Below are 26,548 nucleotides of genomic sequence, written 5' to 3'. Positions count from 1 at the left end.
CAAATTCCAAAAAATGAGTTTGGAACCCAAAGTACCCCATTAAAATGGATTGAGTTATACCTAACTAACAGAACAATGAAAGTTTTGATAGAACCATCTTTATCTGACACTGAGCCTTTGAGATTCGGCGTCCCCAAAGGCTCCTGTGCTCGACCAGTGATTTTCACTCTGTATATATCGGCCCTCAACAAGGTGGTTCAGAAGTATCAAGCTGATATGTATGGCTATGCAGACGACCACAAGATTGCCTTCAAGATTCAGACAGGGAATCATGAAAATGAAGCATACGTTCAACGACAACTTGATACGTGTCTCAAGGATATTATAAACTGGATGACAACTTTCAAGCTGCAAATGAACCAATCAAAAACAGAAATCATTTTATACGGACCAAGGCAACAATAATCAAAAATGTCCATATCAAGTGTGGGTGTTGGAGGATGCATGGTTAAGTTAGTAGACCGTGTGAGAGATCTTGGTGTTACAATGACCAACACTCTTAACCTTGACCTTCACATCACGAAAAAGTGCCAAATTGCCCAAATGCAATTGCGTAATTTAAAAGCTATACGCAGACATTTGACACAGAAGTCAGCGGAGGAGTTAGTGCATGGTCTTGTACACTCTCATGTTGACTCTTGCAATGGTTTATTCACCGATCTACCAGCTTACCAGACTCAAAAGCTTCAGCGGACTCAAAATCATGCCGCAAGAGTGGTCCTGAATGCGTCATTTGATCAACCAAGTATTGAAGTCTTGAAACAACTCCACTGACTACCATTAAAAGCTAGAATCATGTACAGTCCTGGTTATGGTCTTTCGTGTTGTCCATGGTTATGCTCCAGGTTACTTGAAAGACATGTTTGCCCCAGCAAACAGTCGGTATAGACTTCGATCACAAAGTGACTGTAATCTTGTTGTTTCTAGGAGGCGAAATACGATGGTGAATAGATCTTTAGCTGTTGTTTGCCCGAAGTGGTGGAACAATCTACCAAGCCACTTAAAAATCATTGACAATGAGGGCTGTTTAAGATCAATACTTAAAACTCATTTGTTTAATCTTTTTCACGGATAACCAAAGTGCAATGTTTGTGTAGCGCAATAGAATATTTTTATAATATTTTTTGCGCTATATAATTGACATGTATTTGTATTTGTATTTATACACTATTGTTTTATACGCTATTTGTGTTATACACTATTGTTTTATACACTATTTGTGTTATACGCTATTGTTTTATGCGCTATTGTGTTTTGTTCACTTTGTGGCATACGTTATTTGTGTTATACGATATTTGTGTTATACGAAATGTGTTTTATACTTATATGTTTTTTACGTTTTTTTTGTATTATGCGCTATTTTATTTTACAGCGGCAATCCTATTCAGGCTTGCGTTCGATGCGCCGTTTTCATATTGATGATTATTTTATATCCTTCAAAAATCTATATGAATACACACTTTTTAAAGTTTAACAATACTTGCATTTCATATACATAGATATATTCATTAATTTACATAGTATAACATTCAATAAATCATAGTTCGTGCCGGATTCAGAAATATATTTGTTAATGTACATATAAGTATTGGCTTTATGTTTGTTAGCAATCCTCGAGCGCACGTACCGAGTATATTGGCCTCGATTTATAGTCTGTTCAACAAATGCGCAAACACAGCTTGAGTCATGTACATGTAAATCGCAGAGCTCTGAATGATTGAAATACATGATAATTAAAGTCACAATCAATGTCTGGTTGGAATTCAGCAAGCGTTAAATTTTGAAATATTAATTAACATAATGAGTATATATCCTCGTTAAAAATAATGAGATAACAAGTTTGCTGCGGGAATAAATCATATGTATGAAATATAGATACAACTTGCGCTAGAAAGAAAATGTAGCAGAGGAAAAACAAAACGAGACAAAATTATATAATCACATAGTATAACGTTTCATATAACATAAAAATGAGTTTACCCACATACTGTGCATATAGGAATCGAACTAGCTCCCGATAAACAAAACAACTTGCGATATTTATACATATATCACCTTACAGACGAGAGCTATTTTCCGCCAGCGATTAGTTTGCCTTCTTTATATAGAGCCAATGAATGACATTTTACTAAGAGAGGAACAACTTACATATTCTAAAATTAAGTGCATTGTCTGACCAAATACAATTATCTCTTATAATGACGAATATTTAGATAGGTTTGTTGAATAAAGAAATTGAAAAAACCCATATTTCTAAATCTGAAGTTTTCACGACGCGAATTTTCCCAATGTCATTTTTTTCGTGCTATATTTCCCAAATGGCACGGATCCGGTACTTACCCAATATATAGGAAAATAAACTGCTGTCAAGTCTAGATGATTGCATGAAATTAAACAACATTATATTCCGTTTGCAATACATTTAATGGAGGTATTTGAACGAACGTCGGATATTAAAGATGGTTATACATAAACAGCATTTATATTTTCATTGACCCGATTACGGAAATAACGATACATATTGATACCTCGCATTGGTTACTGAGCCGAGCTATAGGAAAACGAGGTTAAATCCATCAGCATGTAGCGCCGTCCCCGATCAGCCTGTGCATTCCGCCAAGGCTTATCAGGGTTGCTAACCACTTTAACTAGATATCTGCAGGGAAAATACTTCTTTTAAACAAAAATAACAATACAAGCGGAAAGTGTCGTCCCTGTTAAGTCTGAGTGATCTGCAAGGGCCTATAAGGAATGACAGTTTACGAAAATGCAATAAGCGCAGTTTTTCCAGAGCGAGGATCGACTGTTTAAAAAGGCCATAGCATCCGCGCTGACTTGGAATCAGAAGTAATTATAAACCTGTTCAATAAGTTTATTGATGTGAACAACGTCGGTTAGCCTTGTCAATGACTACTACTATTACTACTACTACTACTACTACTACTACTACTACTACTACTACTACTACTACTACTACTACTACTACTACTACTACTACTACGCCTACTACTACTACTACTACTACTACTACTACTACTACTACTACTACTACTACTACTACTACTACTACTACTACTACTACTACTACTACTACTACTACTTCTACTACTACTACTTATACAACTATTAGAAGTAGTAGTAGTAGTAGTACTAGTAGTAGTAAATTATTATTTAACCTATATTTAAATCAAAGATATATCCGTTTATTTCAAGTTTAAATTTAAGCAAAAGTTTTATTTCACTTTAGATACACATAATGACATAAACATGATTACTTATAGTTATGAACTTAACATCCTTGATTGTGCATTGTCAAATTTCCTATTTAGATGTTCTATTTGGGGCATTGAACGCGGATGCAATTGATCAAATATCCGTCTAGACCATCTGATAATAGGAACATATAATTACAAATTACTTGAGATAGCTCCTGTAGTGTTTCTTCTACAGAATACACTATTTATCACCATTAAAGGAACTCCATTTAAGGAACAAACACCATTGAAAGTTATACTGGTTTTATTTACATCCGTACTCGTCAAGCATACAAAACAGTCTGTCTCTGGACATGCTACCAAAGAGGCATTCATGCTGATGGCGTGTCCTGCAAGTAGGCGTGACCAGTGCAAGCTATACCACAATCCCTCTTTTTTTCAAACCAAATAATGCATGATCAACAAATACATACTCTAAACATAAACACATACATTCACAAACAATTCATAATAACAAATTACACCATGCATTTATCAAACAATCTAAACTAAATTTAATTAAAACAAAACATCACAAATTAAAACATTTTATCAATGAAAATAAAATAGCAAGCCGCTTGTGCTAGCAATGTTCTCACACAATTTCCTGTAATCGTTAACTTGACAGTAATGAGCGGTCACACTGGCTGTTAATCAATTCCCGTTTATAAGCAATTTTACACTCGGAGCATGATACGCATGTCGGTTTAATATAAATTTAGTAGCATCCGCTGGATAAGCAGCACGTGTGCTGTCTCGAATGAATAACATTAAATTACATGCTTATTTAGCGGTGCATTTACACCAGTTTGAAATCATTAAATTTCACGGGCATTTTCCGAACCCTTATCGGTCTGTCTTTACCCGCGGATGATACATTAGTTTGACAAGTTTCACTTGTAGAATTGATTACATTTGAGTCTGTCAGAGGGTTTTGTTCATTCATTTTTTTCTATATGCGTTACATTTCGGCGATACTCGGTACAATCATCGGCACGTACAACCACGCTATTCCAGTTCTTATTTATAACCGTGTACTTATTGGAACTGAACAGAGTGTCGAGTTTATTGTTTCTATTTTGCTTCAGAAAAACCTTGTCGTCTGATATTTTGCTCTCTTTCGCATTGCGTTGCTCGTCGGAGTATAGTTTCTCTTTCCCCTTTTTCTCGGAATCACGATCACGGATTTCGCTATCATCCCGCCTTACGTTTTAATTTCAGGAACGCATGTTCTTATCTTACGACCAAACAGCATCTCAGCAGGTGACATACTCGTTACTGAATGGGGTGTGTTTCGAAACATTATCAGGTAATCGTCGAGGTCAAATAGCTTTAGTATTGAACGGGTCTGACGTTCAATCTCCCCATTTGCTTGCGGCCAAATTGGAGTATTTCGCCTGTGTTCGATTCCTTGAGACAAATGCTGCGTTTACACCATGTTCCCGGCAACCACGGCAGTCCCGTTTGTCCGAAACGTATCGCGCCGTGTGGCTTTTGCAATTTTTGACCTTTAATACAAGGTTTGGTAGGTTGTGCTAAGTTTCCTCACGGTTTATCAAGGTATCCGTGACGTGCCGTCGAAGCGGAAACGCGGCCCTTCGACGGTGCGCTAAGTTTTCATCCACGGTCTGCCACGGATGTATAAATGTTGATTCAAGGTACGATGCGTTCTGTAAAGTTCCCGCACGTTGTTTACGTTTGTCATGCAGGTCTGATACGTTGTTAACGTTAGCCTATCATTTGTCACGTCCTGTCAAGGTACCGTGCGGATCAAACGTGGACATCCGAGAGGTTTCGGGCACGATTGTGCTCCCGGTATAAAAGAAAACTCAAGCAACAGTATTTATTATAACAAAATAATTCCAGTGACATGGATGTGAACGACAAGGATGATTTTATGTTTGCCTGCTTATTTGCAGCATTAATAAAATCTTTGCGTTGTAAAGAGCTGAAAGAAGCAAAAAAGTCCGGGAAAAGACGAAAAATGAGGCCAAGGTCCCTGTGGTTTCGTCCATGGCTATCGGAAGCTAGAAGGCAGCAGCAGGGGCACTTTGATGCATTTCTTACCAGGGAACTCCGCAACGAAGATATCAACACCTTTCAGAATTATCTGAGGATGCCCTCAGAACTATTCGACGAGATCCTTGAACGGATATCTCAAGTCATCTCAAGACAAGATACGAAGTATCGCTCCTCCCTTACACCTGGATTGAAACTGGCACTGACTCTGAGGCATTTGGTGGAAGGCAAGTACTTTCAGGTTGTTCCTCCACTTGAACGTCGTTTGCAGCGCAGGGGGTAGCCTTTGTTCGGCACTTTCTTGGTGGCATGTTTGCTCATCGAGTGTTCAGACTGAAATGAAAGTTTCCTGAGAAGCACGGCTTTTATATACTCAGCTTCAGACCGCGCGAATCGTGTCAGACCGTACAACAACTCAACTGGCCGTAACGCATCTGCCTGCAAAACGCAACACACCGTAACGGGTCGGATTAAACACGTAGCAAAACGGCTATCAAATATCCTAGCTTGCCGTAGTTATCTTGACAAAGCGTAACAAAACGTAACACAACGTGATAGAAACTTAACATGTCGGGGAATGAAAAGGATTCCCGTCAGAGTACGGACACTTTTCGGGTTCTGTTACGGCCTGCTACGTACTGTCATGTTGTGTTGCGTTTAACAAGTTCTATCACGTTTCTCATTTCCGCCGTGACTGCCGTGGCAAATGTTTTGACAGTTCAAAATTTTGGCACGGCAACCACGACAACCCCGTTGTGTCACGTTTGGCTATTCCGTCCCCCTAAGTTGCCTCACGTTCATCCCGTTTCCTCCATGGTGGCCCGAAACGTGATTGCCGTGGTCGCCGGGAACATGTTGTAAACGCAGCAAAAAATCCTAGCATTGTCTGCGCGTAGTGATAAATGGCCTAGTATCACGAACGTTCTCAGGTTTTAAACTCAACTCAGCAGATGAGATTTGAGTTCCCACTCACCTGAGAATTGAGAATGACGAGGAGCTCACGAACGACCTCAAAACTCATCTCAGTTGAGTCCGAATCAACTTGCCGTCTCGACTCAAATATTTATTATGTGTTAAAGATGTAAGTGACGTTCTTCAAAAAGAGATTTATTTATATCATTTTTAAGGGAAACATTGTCAGTTTTCTTTTCGTCTGCGACGATGCCCAGATCTGATAATGTTTCGGAGTTCGAGAGGCTCTGTCTCTTTGAGCAAATGATCAACAATTACGATGATCTATACGGCCAACTTAAAGGCTCAAATGGAAAAGCAATGCGAGGCGAAATATGGAAGTCAATATGGGCAGACTTGCGAAGGTAATTAACTAGTCCGTGTGCATATTCATATGAATTTATTCATTACATTTCTGTGGTTTATTACTATTATTATTTAAGTTAATACTTGTAGGTAAATATAGTATATTGAATGAATAACTCATTGCAAAGAATAACATTTAAAATAAGCAATACAGATTTCAGTTTGAACCTGTGCATTGCCTATTGTTTTTGACGGCATGACATCCTTTTTGCTTCCAATCAAAACTTGAAATTAACAGTTGAAAAAGCATTAAATAATAACATTGTTTTTATTTTTGAAACATTAGAGATCAGTATTCACACTATTAAATTGAAAATACTGAAATTACATCATAGACTGCTCCAATCGCAAAATATTAAATTCTCTTAATTACTCATCACTCCGTATCGTGAGGAAACTAAAATATTATGTACTGGTTAGCAAGTATTTGTCGAAGAGCAGTATTTATTGGACATTATATTTATTAAGTGTATTGTAACGCTTAAACACAATTAGATAGATACTTACATTCATTAGTTTTATTGGAATTTATAGCATCAGTTTGTTTATTTTGAATACATGGTAATTGTAATGCCATGCCTATATTGTACAAAAATAGATCTCTGTACTCGGTTTTTATGCCCCCAAAGGAGGGAATATAATGATCGCACTGTCCGTCGGTTAGTCTGTCTGTCTGTCACACTTTGCCTTTAGGTTTCGAAAAATGCTCATTACTTCTATGTCGCTTCAGATGTAACATTCATATTTGGTGTGCATGTGCATATGGACAAGGCCTTTTCATACCCACAAAATTGTTTACCCCGGTGACCTTGACGTTTAACTTAGGGTCCACGTTTATGTTTCGAAATCTGCATTTAATTTTCGAAAAATGCTCATAACTTCAAAGCGTTTATAGGGGGCATATGTCATTCTACAACGGTGACAGCTCTTGTTCTACCAAATTTAATTGGTAACTAACATAATTCACTTGTTTCAATTTTTAGCACAGGTAAGCTTCAAGGGGACCGGACGGTCGAAGAAGTTATGAAGATGTTCGCAAACCCAAAAACAAGAGGTACATATTTGTATATTGAATAGTTTTTTTTACACAATTTACCAGGTTTCAACAAAATGATTTCCAAAGCTCTAGTCTGTTTTGGGCTAGTTGACATGCAAAATAACTATCCATAAGCATTTTCAACAAGCACATTTATTGTTAAATGCATAAAGCACATTAAACGCTATTTACTATGAAGAACTTTGATGTTTGTTGTTCTTTGATAGCATTTGATTTACATTAATATATGTATATATGTATCTTGGTGGCTCCGCTTAAAAGTAACGAGCCTAAAACCATGTACATGTTGTATAATTTGTATCTGTTACTTTATTATAAGAAAAAAGTATATAATTAAATAATATCATTGCTGACCAGGCACATTGTTATGCCCCCTGTATGGTGGCATATAGCAGTTGAACTGTCCGTCAGTCAGTCAATCAGTCTGTCCGAAAACTTTAACGTTGCACATAACTTTTGCAATATTGAAGATAGCAACTTGATATTTGGCGTGCATGTGTATCTCATGAAGCTGCATATTTTGATTAGTAAAAGGTCAAGGTGATCCTTCTAGGTCAGAAGTCGAAAAATAAAGCCAAGGGAAGTACTAAGCTTTCAAAGGGAATATTATAAACCTGCCAAATGATGTATTGAAATTAAAAAAAAATGTAAATGCATTATTTATTATTATGAGCTAAATGTGATTTATATTCTAAATAAATAATTATTATAAAACTGATAATTTATCAACAGACGCCCTTTGTTTATAAATTTAATTTCACAAAATTGTTTTGTCTCTAAGGATTGTTAAATTTAATTGGTTAGAACTTTGTTTAATCCTTTTTTCAATAATGAACATGAAATGCTTTTGTCTTGTAATATAGAACCATCAATCATTGTTCAATCCGGTTTCAGTACGGGACAAATTTAAGAACAGTCAGAAAACTGGTGGTGGGCCAGCAAAACCATTCAAACCGTCTGAGGAATTGATACTTCAATTCCTCATAGACAGACCACAATTGGATGGAATAATTGGAGGAATTGAAACCTAAGGTATATCCACATATCATTGTTATGTTCGGTTTGTTCTTTCTGGAGGACCAGAAGGCAAGTAGGTCTTGGGCGTATGCTCATTCATAGAAACCATGTATGTTAGTGCACCTTTATTTATGATTGGGTGTTTTGAATCGTAATATTTATTATAATTTATTAGGAATCAATACAGGTTATTCTTGTAATATAATTTCCCCATGTTTATGGATTTCATTCAAAATTAAACACAAACAAATTGCTGAAAACATCTGTAAAACATTATATGAAGTTATAGAAATAAAGTGACTTCTGGTTGATGATTGAATAATGATGGGATAAATACATACACACATTAAGATTGCAATTGCTATAAACAATAATATATGTATTTCTACTTACAGCGGCCTTATGTCATGGTCCTGTGTCGGTCTTGCGTGCTTCCGTGCGTGCGTTAACTTTTCCTTTAAACGTCTCCTCCTAAACTACTGGTCCAATGCTGATGAAATTTCTCAGGAATGTTCCTGGGGTGAACCTCTTCAAAATTTATTAAAATTATGCCCCAGGGTCAAATTTGACCCTGCCCCGGGGGTCACAAAATTGAAAATTTGCTTATATAAGGCCTATTTTGTGAAAACTTTCAAAATCTCTCGTCCATAACCATTGGGCTTAGGGCTACGGAATTTGGTATGTAGTGGCATCTTATAGTACTCTACCAAGTTTGTTCAAATTATGACCCTGGGGTCAAGTTTGACCATGCCCCGGGGGTCACAAAATTGAACATATGCTTAAAGAAGGCCTTTTGGTGAAAACTTAGAAAATCTTTTTGTCCATAACCATCCGGCCTAGGGCTATCCAATTTGGTATGTAGTGACATCTAATAGTCCTCTACCAAATTTGTTCAAATTTTATCCCAAATTTACCATGCAGAAGTAGCAAAAAAAAATAATCACCAATTATATAATTTTTCATTTCAGTCAAGATGAAAAGTTTCATTTCGAATCAAGCTGTAAGGACTGTATCCAGTATTCAATGAATAAAATAAAAACTTTAAAGTTTGAAAGTTTTTTTCGCTTAGCTAAAGGCAAAATTGATAACAACAAATGGGTGTCTGTAATATTATTACACTGATGTATGTAATAATTTTAATGGTTCCAAACAAAAAAACCTGGGTAGAACCAGTACTTATTATGAATGTATATTAATTGAATATAACAATAAATTAAGTAATTTTCCTGGGTAGGGTTAGTAAAAGCAACAGTACCAGTACTTACAAAGTATACATACTAATTTAACAACATATTTACAACATAATAAAGTCATGTTCCTGGGTAGAACCAGTACTTGACACAGAAATACATGAGTATAACGAGAACATAATCACGTTTCCTGGGTACGGTTAGAAGAACCAATAGTACCAGTACTTACAAAGTATACACATTAATTTTAGCATTCAAAATTTGAAATAACACAACAACGAAATTGTTATGTAGCTCCCGCGACATCGACATCTTCTGTTGTCCGGTCAAAGGCGGCAACATTGTCTGCTGATGTGAGCTCTAAAATGAAGGAAAAGAACAAAAGTAAATTATATATTTTTTATCTAATTTTGTTAAATTTAATGTACCTGATAAGTAAAATAATGATATATTGTGCGTTAGTTTAGTTTTTAGCTCGCCTGAGCACAACGTGCTCATTGTGAGCTATTGTGATCGCCTTTTGTCCGTACAGCGTAGTCCGTCGTTAACATGTACCTTCTTTACACACTATAAGTCACATTTATTGTCCAATCTGCATGAAAGTTAGTCAGAACATGTGTCCTAATAATATCTTGGATGAGTTCGAAAATGGTTCTAGTCTGTTAAAAAACATGGCCGCCAGGGGGCGAGCAGTTTTCCTTATATGGCTATAGTAAAACCTTGTTAACACACTTGAAGTCACATTTTTCGTCCAATGCTCATGAAACTTTGTTAGAATATTTGAGCTAATGATATCTGGGCTAAGTTCGAAAAAAACAATATAGAATTCACATTTATTATCCAATCTTTATGAAACTTGGTCAGAACATTTGACCCAATGAAATCTTGGCAATAATTAAAACTGAGTCTTATGAGCTCAAAAACTATGTCACTTGGTGAAAGGTAAACACAAATCAAATCAGCGCAGTAGGGAGCATTGTGTGTCTGACAAACACATCTCTTGTTTGGTCTTATATTCATGACTCAGCTTGCATTTTTCTTTCAGAATAGTCTAGCTCACTAGATACACACCAACATAATTTTATGATTCTTTAGCAATACAAACTATGCTTTATGTATGCTAAATTGAATGGTAAATGTTTTAAACAAAAAAACATAGGAGTATACTTTAATTACTAATGATTTTTAATGCATTAATTACATTTCAGTATCAAAGTCAAAGAGAGCAATGGAAGCTGTGGAGGAAGACCTGTACAGTCTGGAAAAAAAAAACGTCTGTTGCTGGAAATTGTTCTGCTAGAGCAAAAAATTGCTCATGACAAAGAATTGCACGAGCTGCGAAAAGATATGATTTCAAAAGATCACTTGATACATTTTGAACTTTAATGAATATATAGATAAAACATATAACATCACAACAGTAATTCTGTAAGACGCAATAAAACAGATATTGTGCATAATTAAGATTTTTAAGTTATGAAATGTTTTCATAATTCATCAAATGCAATTCATTGTCATGAGCAATCATCTGTTCAAGCAGAACAATTACCAAAATTGCTCTTTATCGGCTTTTTTTTCCTTCAAATTAATAATGTTCATATCTATGTCAATATTTTTATTAATTGTCTCTATATTGTCGAAACTCATACTCAAAACAGCATGTTGAGGCAGGTTTTGTTCAAAGAGAATTTTGTTTCGTATTGCTTAGCGCGTTTTTTGACACTTGATTAAGGGTGGGAATAAAAATCGAGTAGTCTTAATTGGCCAAGTATTTTGTAGTATATTTTTAGTACCTGGGGTACATTTAAGTATACTTATAGAGTACCCTGGTTTCATTTAAGTAGTACCCAAGACAACAATGACCAATCAAACAATCAACCATATTTGTTGATCGCTGAATACTTAAATACGCAATCAAGCATTATTAAATATTGCTAGTTTCGTGTAGATTAAAAAAAACAACAACATTGGATTGTTTATTTAGATTGTTAATATATGAGTTAAGTGTGAAAGTTAGCTGTATTGTTAAGTTTATTGTAACTAAAAAAAAGTTTGTTTTATAAATGCTCATTTGTTTAATTACTAATAAAAAAAGAACAAAAAAACATCAATTCAAAATATATGATTTTGATTCCAATTTGGATTTCTTGAATCAATTGTTTATATTTTCCATGTGTATGTTTTACATCAGCGGGTGGTGGACTGACGGGCGGACCGACATGTGCAAAACAATATACCCCCTCTTCTTCGAAGGGGGGCATACAAATGGATTTGTTATTTAAATTGTTGATTTGTTTATTTTTAAATTGTTAGGTGAAGGGTTAAGTTTGTAAATTAGCTGTGTTGTATAATACATTCAAAGTAACACGTGATTGATATATGATCATAATTTGTTGTTGTTGATAATAATAACTTATTTAAAAAAACCACCAATATCAATTCACATTCCATTAGGATTACTTTACTCATTTGTAATAGTGTTCTCGTATTTACGGTTTTATTTATGGGTGTTGATGGTGATTCTTGTATTATAAAGTGGTATGAATAGCTGAAAGATTATCTTAACCCATTTATGCCTTGTGGACTTCTCCCATCCTTCTAAAATGGATCAATTTATTTCCAAAATTAGGAATGTCTAGTACTCTAGTATATTTATTTTATTTATTTCTATATTTAGAATATTTCTTACAGTTATTTGAACGGAACATGAAAATTTATTCCAGCAGTTTAAAGCTGTTTTGCATCCAATTTAATTTCCATTTTGTTTTTATGGTATACGAACTATATTTTTGCTTAGCAATCCATACAACATTAGTTTTATAAAAATTAACATTAAGACCTGAAATATTTTTAAAATCTTGTATAACAGTAAGTGCTTCATTTAATGATTGTTCGGTACCGTCTAATAAAATAGTAGTATCATCAGCAAACTGGGATAATTTATGTTCAATTCCATGTATTGTTATACCTTTTATATTTTTGTTTTCTCTCAATATATGTGACAGAACTTCAGCGCAGATGATACAAATATAACATGAAAGGGTATCTCCTTGCCTGCAGCCCCTTTCAATAGAGAAAAAGTTAGACAAGTAGCCACACTGGGAAAAAACCGACTTAGAATTTTTATATACAATTTGACACCAACGCTTTATGTCAGGACCGAAATTGAAGAAAGAAAATGTATTTTGTACAAAAGACCACGACAATGAATCGAACGCCTTTTCAAAGTCTATAAGGAGAAGTAAACCTGGGATCTCGTTTACTTCAGAATAGTGCATAATGTCATAAATTAACCGTGTATTTTCCCCTATGTATCTCCCTTTAATGAAACCAGTCTGGTCGTTATGAATTAACTTTTCCATAAATAATTTAAATCTATTAGCTATTACTCCAGATGCAATTTTGTAAACAGTATTTAAAAGAGTTATAGGGCGCCAATTTCGTATAAAAAGCCTAGATTTATTACCCTTTGGAATACATGTTATTTTACCTTGAGTTTGTGTTAAAGATAAATGTCCACTTTCAAAAGCTTCATTTAAGGCTCTTACAACAAAGGTACCAATTTTTTCCAGAACAATATATAAAAATCTGCATTGAAGCCAGAACTTCCAGGGCTTTTATTATTTGACATATTTTTTAAAACTTTTGAAGCTATATCTAAAGTTATGATACCTTCAATTGAACTGGACTATGTCTGATTTAATTTTGGACAATTAATTCCCTTTACATAGTTATTAAAGTCTTCAATTTTACATTAATTTTTGTTTCTTATATAGAGACTGATAATAAGATGCTATTGTATTTAGTATACATGTTTGGTCAGTTATTTAACCAGCATCTTCATTATTTAGTTTATATATTGTTTTTTTATTGCATTATTTTTTTCTAGGCTGCAAAAATATTTAGATGGCTTTTCACCTTGTAAAGTCCACTGAAATTTGGATCTGATCATACATCCTTTTAACGTGTGCTCTGAATATTGTTTATTTCAGATTTCAAAATGTCTAGTTCTTTGATATTCTCTCTTGAAAAGTTTTCTTCAAATTCTTTTATTCAAGCTAATATTTTGCTTTCTATAGGTTTTGTTTCCTTTTTAATATAAGACCCATATGAAATAGATTTCCCTCTTAGTTCCATCAGCAGAGTTTCTAGAAAAAGTTGATCACTTATAGTAAACTGTAATTCGATGTCAGGAACTTCATTAATATTTTGATAATTGTAAATGGGAAATGCGTATTGAGTTTTAATTTCATCAATTTTGTTGTTTATTTCTTCAACATAAACAATGTCTGACAGTAGAGAATTATTGTGTTTCCAAAGACCTGATTTATTAGAAAAATTGCTAAAGGTTATGTTTAGCGTTATTATTGAGTGGTCAGATGGAAGACTAGGTTCAATGTCAGTGGATTCAAAGTGTTGCAAAAAATCAGATGTGATTAAAAAAAGATCTAGCCTAGCTTGTTGTATTGGATTTGTTCTACGCCAGGTAATCTTTTTTTTTGACTGATTATAATGTCGGAAGGGATCTACAAGATTGTACCAATTTATTAAATCTAAGACTTTATTGCGAGCCTTAGGGTTATTAATATTTTTGTAATTATAAAAATTTACTTCAGGATCAATAACAAGGTATACATCACCACATATAATAAATTAATCATTTACAAGTATTTCAATAATTTCAAAGAAGTCAGTAAAAAAAAGATGGGTGTCAGTATTTGGCCCATATAAAGATAGCAACGTAGAGCGGTATTCACTAACAGATACATCAATTGCCAAAAAATTACCATTAGAATCAGCAAAAGAGTTATGTAGTTTATAATCTGTGCAATTAGATATAAAAATACCTGTTTCCCTAGAATTAGCAGAACCATAGCTCAAAAAGCATTCCGATTCCCATTCAGAAAAAATGGTTTTGTACATATCAGGGGTAAAATGTGTGTCCTGCAGACAATATATGTTAGCATTAAACTTTTTTAAATAATTAAAAACCTAAAGCCTCTTTTATTTCATATTTAAACCTCTACAGTTTAAAGAAACAATATTAAGATCACAAGTCATTTTTTTGAAAATAAGTTTTAAAATGCAAAGATCCATATCCCATGCCTTAAATTGTAATAAATATTAAGCACAGTTATGATACTGGAAAAGTATATAGACATAAAAAACACATAGAAAACAAAAAAGAAACAAATGTTAATAAACATATGTATATACAATTATACTGAGTGTAATCAGTACAATGGTTGACTGGCCCCATGACTGGGAGAGAATGATCTGAAATTATAATACAGGTACAGGTTATAATGGATTATTTTAAAGCTACAACAATAATATCTTTGCATATGGTATCTGCAAATGGCCCATATTGCCGCTTCCAAATATAAATATGAGCCCAGAACTATCTTACTCAAAAGAAAGTTCAACAGGAAGTTGGTAAGGACCAATGCGTAATATATATACATGTAGTGATTATTTGCATTTTATTAACATCTAAACATAAACGAAAACGAAATTTGTTTAAATGCTAAAATGCTGTTTGAAAGTGTGTATAACCTTAAGTATTGCTTATCTAAATTAATGTATTTCTATAACACAGATTTTTTCTATTAAAATAAGTATTAAGATAATCAAAAAAGGTTCAGTAAAACAGGATAATGAATTAAATTCCAAGATAAATAGATAACAAAACGGTATAGATTAGCAAAAGGACTGTTTATTGTATTTTACAAAATTACACTTTAGTAAAAACAACCAAGCTGAATAGATTACAAAACAATATTGATAAGAAGAAGGACAGTACATTGTATTAAGCAAATGTATCTCTTTCATTTATTATATGTTTTGGTGTTTATAAGGGCCCACAAACAAGACAACACGACACAATACCAATTATTATCCTTTAACATTTCTCGGGAAAAAAATGACAAAGTAAATAATCCCATCAGTTAACGGACATATTAAACAGCAAAGGCATGATAACATAGAGTTGTATCATTAATTTTAAGTAGCATTTAAAACGACCTTGTGGATATTCAGATTTAACTCAAATATACATTTTACTGTGTTCATTTAATGCTAAATATTAATATTCTCAACGTCGTAAAATTATCAAATCGTATATTCTCAACGTCGTAAAATTTATCAAATCGTATACCGGGGTAGTACACAGACATACATATAAAATATCCTTATCTATTTAAAACTATACTTTCTTTCAGTTAAGCTTACGTTTTTTAACAATTTTATCTATGTGTTTTGATATGGTAAAAAGTATATGTCATCGCAACATTTTATCCAGGGGAAGTAACTCTAAAAATTTAGTAACTATGTAAAAAGTTACACAATACCAATATATATATATATATATATATATATATATATATATATATATATATATATATATATATATATATATATATATATATATATATACTTATATTCGGTATCGAATGTTACTTATATATATATTTTATGCTGTATTGTATAATAAACACACCTGAACGTGTTTGTATGATTTTCGGTTATTGTTCAGAATGTGGATAAGAGTGTGTTACAGCTTGCCGGTTGTGCACAAATATGCGTATCCATCAGTTTAATGTGTGTGCGTTTACGTGCGCACGTGCGCGCGCGTGTGTGTTTGTATGTGAATGTGTGCACGCGTGTGTGTGTGTGAATACGTGTCGCACACGTGTATGCTCGCGTGTTTTATGGAATGTAGGTTACGATGTGTCGGTGGTTGCGTGCCTGATTGCATGCGTGCGTGTTTGTGCGTTTAAGATTTTACAATTACCAAAACAACAGGTTATGAAATAATTGCAATACAACATTATGATTGGTAAACAAAGAAGCCATATCCGGGACTAGAATTATTGTCAATCATTTGATGTTTATTTTCTGCTGGCAGGTCTCGAGTTGTCTCCATCTGAAACTTTGCAGGCGTTTGTTTTTTTCGGGTGTCACCTGGTTTCTGTTTGGCCATGGCTTTGCCGGCCAGAGCCTGTATTTGTCAGATGACACAAGCTCGATGCGATCGTGTCCTCGGTAACGTACGAACAGTTTTCCGTCGCGGGACCAGGCTCTCTCTACTATCAAAGGTTCCTTCAGACGCAGTGATGCTAAGACTTCCGAATTTGTCTTTGTTAGGTCCTCATTTAAGTAAATGCCGGTACCCTTTAAAAGCTTGGCACGTTTCATAACCTCGACTTTTGATTGCCGCCTGACGAACTAGATTATGACTGTCCGGCTTTTACGAGGTACATATTTCCCTAGACGATGGGCCACGTCGACATCTGTAATTCCCAATCTAAGTCAAAGCTTTTGATTCAGCATGTTCACCAATTGTTCGGCCATGTCCATCGATGATTGTTGGTCCGTATCATTTGAGAGGCCAGAAATCCGGATGCTGTTCCGTATTGCTCGAGATCATTTAGACTTGAAAGCTAAACTCAGCTGTTTTTCTTTCATGGCACCTATTTCGCTCCTCTGATCTTTTGAGTTTTTTTAAGGCATCTATCTCATTTTTATGCTCGAAAATGCTGCCTTCTATTATTTCAAGCTTTTTCAATACACTGCCAAGGAATTTTTCCTTTGTTTCTTCCAGTGTTTCCTTGATTATATTTTTTATTAAGGAGGTGTCATTTTTTTGTGAGCACATTAGACAATTTTGAGCAAATTTTATCCAGGCGTGTTTCAATTGAGGTTTCGATTTTCTCTATCGTGGTTTTGGTTACAAAGTCCGTCATATATTTTTTATTCGTTTTTTCCTGTTCCGTCGATTTTTTACCTCTTTTTTGGTTTGCTTGTTTTGTTTATTTGAGTTTGAGTTTGGAGTTTCGAAAACGGGTAAATCAATTTGGCTAGTATCGGCTGTGTTGCTTTCACTTGCAGCTGATGAGTGCTGTCTTTTGCTCATAATGGTGAAGTAATTAAGTGTTGTCAGTTTTTCCCCGTGCAAGTGTTAACGGTTTATTCGGATCGTCGGGACTTCCTAATTTTCAATTATAAATCCTGGTCATGCGTGACGAATTCACTATATATAGCGGGTTATTAAGCTTACAGGATAAAACTTGTTTGTCAGCTGTTTGATAAGTTTGTGACTGCCATATATATATATATATATATATATATATATATATATATATATATATATATATCTTTATAAAATTGAAAAATAGGGTTCCCAACCCGTCGTTTTATATGTTAGTATGGGATTTAGATCAATACTTGTATGTTCAAATGAAAACACTGCCAGGATTTTATCTATATTATTTATTCTTGCTGAATGGTTGATGCAATGAAGTAAGTTTTTAATGACATGTTTTTCTTGTAATATTCGATTCATGCTAAACAAGATATGTTTCATTGCCAATCACTTGTATATTGTTTGTGTATGAATTGATCATATTAGTCATACAGCTATTTGCCCTCCGCCATCTCCCATTCTAGTTCGACAGTTGCAAATAACTTGCATAAGTATGAACATCGATTTTATTAAAGCAAGTATGTATTTAAGAAAAATATAATGTGGTTTCATTGGTATTCAAACCATTGTCTTCTAGAGTAAACTTCTTAACCACTTCGCCATTCTTTTGAATGAAATAATTACATACACAATTTAAAAGGGCTCTTTGATTGGCAGTCTTAAAATGAATAAGGTATAATTGCTGTTGTTAAATTATTGAATTTCTCGTTTTGCTTTGATTATCTTCGATTCGTTGAACATATATGTTTTAGTAAGCGCCATCAAATAAAACAATTTAAGTCTGAACAGTTTATTTAGTTGAAATACGATTTAAGCTTACTACGTTTGCCGGTTTTATTGAAAAAAAACTACTTTGAATCAAGGTATCATATTAATGTGTGTTACACTTCAAATCTACTTCAGCTATTAGTCCATACACTTTATCGAATGTGTGACATTATTTTGTAAAATTATGTCAAATCTTTTTTAGGCAAATTCATCCAACATAAACAATGTAATCTTAAGTGACCCAAAGGAATTCAAATTTTATTAGCCCCAAACGCAAATGTTACTGAACAGTATTTTTGGCCTGGGGCGTAGCCCTAAGCTTTAGCAATAATACAAATTTCTGAGACAGTCGGAATTGGCTGGCTGCCAAAAACACACGAATGAGTGAATTCCCAAAAGTCCGATTTACCACTTGGCGGTAATTCATGCGCAATCAAAGAAGTTCTTCCTAGATCTCAATCACCCGCCTTGTAAATACAGAACATTATTATATAACATGACAGTGTCATAAAACGTGTACAAAATAATGTTGAATCAAAATTGCTAAGCATTGACTACGACATAGTTTTTATTATTGTTTGCATATTCATGCGAGAATAAGGTCCTCACTTGACGGTCTATGCCGAAAAGATACGAGTGTCTACGAAGGCAGTTAGAATAATTAGTTTCTGATACATTTTTGAAGACATTACATTTGGTATTTATAAACATATTTTAAGACATTGTTATTTTATTTTGCGTTCACGAGACATTCAAGAAAAAAGAAAATGAAAAAAAAAACACAACAAATATTCATGATCATTCTCGGAAATATACGAAGTTACCGGATATGATATTTTTCTGCGCAGATCGAGCGCGCAAATCGAGCGCGAAAAGTTCTACGTGAGACAACGTACACAATCTGTACACCGTTCTTTAACAGGGTAAAGGCCCAGTCTTACTATGATGCCGGCGGAGCCCCTTTGCGTGATCCGGGATCTACCGGGATGAACCGGGGCTCTACCGGGTTGAACCGGGGCTCCATCGGGGACGACCGGGATGAACCGGGGAAAACCGGGGCTCCACCGGGAAAGTATTACAATGAACCGGGAGTCACCGGGAAGGACCGGCAACGACCGGCGCGGCACCGGGAACAACCGGGACGGCACATGGAACAAACGGGACGGCACCGTAGCTCCATCGGGGCCCATACAGACCCCGGCAGAGATACGGCAGATATACGGCAACGCTCCGGTGAATGCCGTTAGAGTCCCGGTATTGCTACGGTATATAAGAAAACAGGCGCTCTGCCGGAACGCCACTGGCATTCACCGGGGCTCCGCCGGGGCATTTCCGGCGACGACCGGGGTTAAACAGGGCGTTGCCGTAACCCTGTCGGGGTCTGACGCCGGTATAGACACGGTGAGTGCCGGCAGTGTTACGGTATACTGGGGCTCTGCCGGCTTTCACCGGGGCTCAACCGGGGCACTACCGGCGACAAACGGGGCTATGTCTGGACGCTGCCGGTTTTTACCGGGGCACTTCCGGCGACAATCGGGGCTCTGACGGGGCTTCACCGGTATAAACCGTTGCCAGTCCGGGTTGACCAGGACTCTGCCAGGCTGTTGACCGGCTTCAACCGGGGCGGCTTTGGGTAATTGTGTGACTGCGTTAAAGTATTTTTCAACGAAACATCCCGGTCCTCGCCGGTCGACCGGCGTTAACAAACCGGAATGGACCGGGGCTCTACCGGCAAAAGTGAGACTTGGGCTTAAGTGGATTTTCTTTTGTATAAACATTACCAAGGGAGTATGAGTGTTTTCCTGATCTGTTAATTTTGTAATAGAAAGCTATTTTAGGCTATTTAAAGTGATTTATTTGACGCCAGCAATTACAGTTTTTTTGCGGCCATGTTGTTGTTGTTGTATATATCATCAACGCCTATGTAGACGAATCTCTACCAGATCTGTAGAGTTAGACAAAAGGTTATCATTCCCACAACCAGTATCGTGTTGTCCTCCAACGTCTATGTACACTGTAGTATTTACACAATTACTGTCTTGTCTTACAGCCTCTGAGCTGTTGCACTCAACCGCTAGGATCAATCCGTATACATTCTTACAAAGGGAGAAATTCGGACTAAACATCATAAATGCATTTTACGTCACACTAAACCTAGCCATAGGCCTTCAGCGCCTACAGCGCTTTGATACTTCTGTGCTAATGGTAGGGCTAACGCGTGTAACACCCATTGACAAATTATCAAATATACATAGAAACGCCATTGGTCACGAAACGAAACACGATATTACATGATACCGCATTTTGTACTGCATCAAATCAAACCTTGCTGAAAGCCTAAGAATATTCGAATTATGGACATTTTATTCTGTTAATAATGCTATCTCTCAAACAACACAGATCAATAAAGCCTGCTTAACAATAGCAGAACTCCTTGACTTTTAATTATATTTTCAAGACTTATCTTCATAAAATGCATGGCCCAACAACCTCAAAACCTTAATGGCTTACCGTTGTAAATAAACTATGAAGCATGAACACAGACACAAATAGCGCAGTAGGGAATTCTTGTCACATGTTAATCCATTACAATTCCAGGACAATAGCTCACCTTTTCTCCTCTGGTTCTGGTCAGGCCTGACCATTACCTACTGCCTAGGCGGCATCTGTGTCTATCTGATCAAACGTGTCAACTTCAGGCTCTGTGTCCGACTTTCGCTGCAGAAAGAATTTGTTGGGATAAAAAACAAACAGATATCACTAGGGACATCTCGAGCTCAACAAGTGTTTGAACCGCCTGATTGTGCATTTCAAGAGAACAATTGCCCGTTCCAAATCAACTCTTTGATAAATTACACTTGTTGAATTTCTTTTGCAAATGATGCTTTTGTCCATTCCCTCGATATGAAACAAGGAGTCTTGTCAAATGAAAAGCTAAATCCCCGAGAACATAGTACTCATGCGGAAGATTTATAATTTATTTCGCCACTGGGATATTCCTGTTTGCAAGGGCATCGTGCAGAGAACTTGGCCTTCCTGGGTATATGTCAAAATATTACTGTAACAAACTACTTGAAGAACTTAACTGGCATACCCTTTAATGTTGATAAACGAGAACCGATGCTCGGATTTTGGAGCAAGACATGCACTTTGGGTTCAATCAACATAAAATCTTCCAACACACAACACTTCAAGTGAAGAATTTGCCACATTTAGTGCATGATTTACAAACATGATTTATGTAAATAAATAGCTTTTGAATATGTTAGTTATCCAACTATTCTTGCTGCAATGTGGATAAGAAGAATACAAACCAATAGATGACAAACATGTAGTCGCAAAGGATACATGAACTTCATGTCACAATTTGTTCGGCATATCTTCAGCCCGTACTTGAAACACACCCCTACAAAATTACTAAAATATGTAAAAACATAAACATTTTTATTTTTTATTTTGATATAAAACGCTTATGACGGACTTAACCAACTTTAGTCTACGTCAGCTATAACACAACTAAATAACGGATTCAAAACAAAATCAATTTTCAAAAATATGTTAAAAACAAAAATAAATGTATAAACAAGTTTAATTTAAATTATGGTAATCAACATTATAATCGGATATATTTACACTTTTTTTTATAAATACAAATCTGGTTATACATGTAAATAATCGTATGCAATAGGGTAATTGACGCCAATCTGATCTATTTCCGAATGATCGGCGAATCCATCAAGTAGCAGCGATAACTTTGTAATTCGCTCCGCCAGCTTGAAACGTTCAACTTACTGAACGAACTGATTATGTTGCGTTTGCTATACACTTTCTGATTGGTTATTTCTAGGTAACTAGTCAAATTCCTTCGGGTAACTAAGGACGTTAACACATAGCAACACGCTTTTTGTACAGTATTCCAAGTTTTTTTTTCGCGGACGATATAAGTGTTACGCGCTTTTTGGATCTGGTTTTGGCCGGATATTATCTTTTTATAAATAGACTTTTAAAACTTGGCATTCTACATGTTCCGCGAAATATTATGCAGTTTTATTTGTACAGTTTAGATAAGAAAATTTGGCGCGATTAATAATTGCTGCTTTTTGTCTACAGGGTTGAATGAAAATTATCCAGACGGAAAATGTATGAAAGTTCCGCGCTTTTTAGATTCCGATTGTTCTGTAGTGTTATATGGCCAATTGATCCGGCCGAAAAAAGAGATGCGAAAATGTTGATTCCGTACATTTTATTGGCATTTTTCTTTCGCTGAAAGTGAAAGTTCCGCGAAATTCACTTATTAAAATCCCGATAGTAACTATATAATTTTATGTATTTTAGCGGAGGTCCCCGAAGGCTTTTCCTAACAAACAAAGCAGAGTTTGTAAATCAAAGTCCTATAACGTAATAAAACATACACATATTAACTCAATGAATAGTTTTTGTTTTTTGATTCCGTTGTTAAACAAGTTTTCCAACTCAAATAGATATTGTAATCGACTGAGAAAACTTCCAGAACATGACAAAATCCGTCTAAATTAACCAAGACAGGACCTCATCGCCACCTTGTGTCCTAAAGATAATCCTCAAGTGCCTCTCCTGTGGGTTAGATCCTTCCTCTTGAGTAGCCAAGATTAAATACACGAATCGTTACATAAACTTGTCAAACTGATGAGTTGAACTGCATATACAAGGCGTATTTACAATCTGGTGAGTGCACTGACATGAAAACGAAAATTCATTAACAATGTTATTTTGTCCCTATGTTATTAAAACAAACTGAACGCTGTTGCAAGTATGCATCTACTGTCAAAAAAAATAAAATAGTTATGTATTCTCTCTGGCTATATTGACACTAATACATTGCATGCATTATTGCAAAACAAGATGTATACATGACATGTGTACCAGTCCAAAGACCGCTTAATATAAAGCATGCAACTAAGCTGTTTAATTAAAATCCGTGATAACTTGGATATAAATTAATAATGTTAACTATCTGACCCTTATACATTTTCAAGATTACTTTTGACGATAACACAAAACGTGCCGTACGTCCTTACATTTAACCAATGTATGCATGTCATGTGATTTTAAAATATCGGTGACTTTAGCAAAAGATCGTTGAACGAGTATCTGTATTTTATCTATTGGCTTATTCCATTTATAGAACATGGTATGAATTAATTAAACTTTCCCTTTGCCTAACATGTGATATACTGACAAAGGTTTGTTTAGAAAAAAATCCCAGTCAGCATTTAATATTGCTGTTTATGTGTATTTATTATTTTTGTTAAGTTCCATCATACACACGACACACGGACCCCAATAACATCAAAACTTAGTTAAAAAGTTATAAAAACAGTCGACACAGTTTTAAGAAACTGGCAGAAGCGCTTTTGATGGTGCTTTTCAAGCAAGATTTGGTACACGGATATTGCAAAAAAACAACAACAACACAAACGCTTTATCTTCGAACCGAAACACATCCTTATGTATATATGTATATATATATATATATATATATATATATATATATATATATATATATATATATATATATATATATATATATATATATATATATTATATGGAATATGCTCAAATGGTTCACATATTGTAAGAGGCATCATCAATGTATGAAACAATCCTAATTATGCTGCTGATAAAATCAGCCTGACATACATAAACGAGATTGCTGATAATAACTTAAATTATTTAAACACATTTAAATAAACAGGTGTTTTACTATTAGTGATGTGTGCCCTAAATAGTTGTCTTTAGATACTAAGAAGTTATTATTCTCAATTATTAATACTTAAAAGTTATGATTCTTGAAATCAGACCGTTTGACGATGAAATACTCTGTGGTCCGTTTCCAGCACAGCATGAGCGCGACGTCCTCTTCAAAGTGTACCGTTACAGATGATAGTTAACTCGGTCTTGATGAGTATAACATATTATCAATAACACTACTGACTGTCGAGTCTGTTGAGATGCAAAGTCGAATTAAGAATACAATCGGGAAACTTGTGAGAATCTCCATATAACTACATATACTTACGATTATGTGTGTTCGGCGTAACTGTCTAACCCCTGCAACAGGACTTGCGGAATAGAACATTATATGGCTGCAGCACTGCGTTTGGCAACGATGCTAGACGAATGCTGTGATTAAAGCTGTAATACATCTTATAGAAATTAACAGCGGGTACAGCAGTCCCACATGCCTACTTTATTACTTATTTATTAACTTACAAGAGTACCCGGACTATAACCCGCATATCCTTTAAGGTCACCACCCAACAAATAAAGATGCTTTAGGTAAAGGGGAATGAACCTGAGTCGCATATTTGTGAAACCACCAATTAGTTGTGAGAGCTTCCCTTTACATTTGTTGGTCCTCAATACTTAGAAGATGTTTTACAATCAACAACTAGTTCCATATCGCTTTATGTGCTCTAACATGTTTATATAATGTTATTATCTCTATTACATTATGTTACCATTACTTTCACACATATACACAAGAATATTATATAGGTTTATGTTGCCATACAGTCATTTGCAATTATTTAGTTTGCATTTGCCTGCATTGCACGAATAATATGAAATCCTTTCTTGAAACTAAATACTTTTTATCTCGCAGGATATAAAGGTCAGTAAGCGCTTGTCCTGTCTAGAAATTGTTTATGCAAGTCAAAATAAGCTACCGACATTTGCCCATGTGATATTAACTTCACAGTCTGACTTCAATTTTTTAAATCACGAATACTCGTAGTTTTATTATTTTTTTATACAACGCAATTACACATGCATGTGTGATATACAGCTTCGTCTAAAAAATACTTACATACGCGTTGTGTAATTTTTTAAGAACAAACAAATGTTAAATATAATATAGTCATTTGTTGCATAATTGATTATAAAATACATTGGTTAACAATTTAAATATACGAGTACATAATTATATGCTATAGATAGTTTCTTTATGTCTCATATTCTGCAAATATCAGCAAATTTACATTTGCATACGAATGTCATATGGATGCTGAATGTATTTGTATTAACTGTGTAAAAACAAATTTTAATTATATTCACACATTTGTTTAACACTGTCATACATTGGATAGTAGAGCAATAACTGAAAAACAAACACTCAATGGCAACTGTTTAACTGTTTTCAATTTAATTACTTAGAAACCTAAATGTTTAAACTTTGCCTTCATATCGAATATCCCTTTACAATAATTTTATTGTTTTATCACATGCTATACCCTGTTTCCAATGTAATACAACCATTACATAGTTTTTTTATATTACACATGTGTAATACAACATTTTAAAGCGTTTTCATTAGCTTAGTGTTCGTTTATTGACCATTCGAATTGTGTTATTTTGATGAAATGACGTTTCAACGCCAAGTGACGTCACGAAATGTAAACATCATTCGGGATTAATCATTGCGTTTGCGTAAATATTTATAACATGTGCTCATTTAAAAGCATGTGATAAAAAAGATCTGACACTCGTTGTCATATCATACCATATTTTTCGTCCAGGAAATTCAATAGTAAGCGAGCCAAAGGCTTACAAAATTCATGAACTCGTTTAATAAAATATGGTATGATATGGCCACACTTGTCAGATCCTATACATATATTCCCATGCAGTTTTTATATGTTACATCAAAAATGCTTATTAATTGTACGTTCGTGCGATTATAGATATATGTTGTGAATATAAAATAATTGATTAGATAACCGATCGTGCACTAGTTGTTGTTACAGCTGATATGAGTTAAATTTGAAACACATTCCTCGTTATAATAACACATGAGACTTACCTCTGCCATTTAATACATTATAAAAATGTGTGGGCATCGCAACCTTTGCAAAAACATAAAATATAAATTAGGCATAAATTTGAAAAAGAAATAAATAAGGAG

General features: G+C 34.8%; 2 protein-coding genes across 2 annotated transcripts in view; one reads left to right on the top strand and one right to left on the bottom strand.

Annotated features, from left to right (window-relative positions):
• LOC127834312 (uncharacterized) overlaps positions 1-26,548 on the bottom strand; it is a 134,585-nt gene that overhangs the window by 19,643 nt on the left and 88,394 nt on the right. The window lies entirely within an intron of this gene.
• LOC127834313 (uncharacterized) lies at positions 6,473-8,702 on the top strand. Its single transcript, XM_052360056.1, has 3 exons — positions 6,473-6,589; positions 7,574-7,644; positions 8,542-8,702. The coding sequence occupies exons 1-3, from the start codon at positions 6,489-6,491 to the stop codon at positions 8,676-8,678; spliced, it is 309 nt and encodes a 102-aa protein (XP_052216016.1). The 5' UTR covers positions 6,473-6,488; the 3' UTR covers positions 8,679-8,702.

This window comes from Dreissena polymorpha, chromosome 6, assembly GCF_020536995.1.
Source record: "Dreissena polymorpha isolate Duluth1 chromosome 6, UMN_Dpol_1.0, whole genome shotgun sequence".
NCBI lineage: Eukaryota > Metazoa > Mollusca > Bivalvia > Myida > Dreissenidae > Dreissena > Dreissena polymorpha.
Note: the sequence above shows the minus strand (reverse complement) of the source record. Positions and strands in the feature narration are given on the sequence as shown.

What these genes read in the sequence shown, in the direction of transcription:
- LOC127834313 (XM_052360056.1), top strand. Translation starts at nt 6,489, where the DNA reads ATGATCAACAATTACGATGATCTATACGGCCAACTTAAAGGCTCAAAT. An exon ending in ATATGGGCAGACTTGCGAAG is followed by an intron (nt 6,590 to 7,573) that starts GTAATTAACTAG and finishes TTCAATTTTTAG; the next exon opens with CACAGGTAAGCTTCAAGGGG. An exon ending in CGCAAACCCAAAAACAAGAG is followed by an intron (nt 7,645 to 8,541) that starts GTACATATTTGT and finishes ATCCGGTTTCAG; the next exon opens with TACGGGACAAATTTAAGAAC.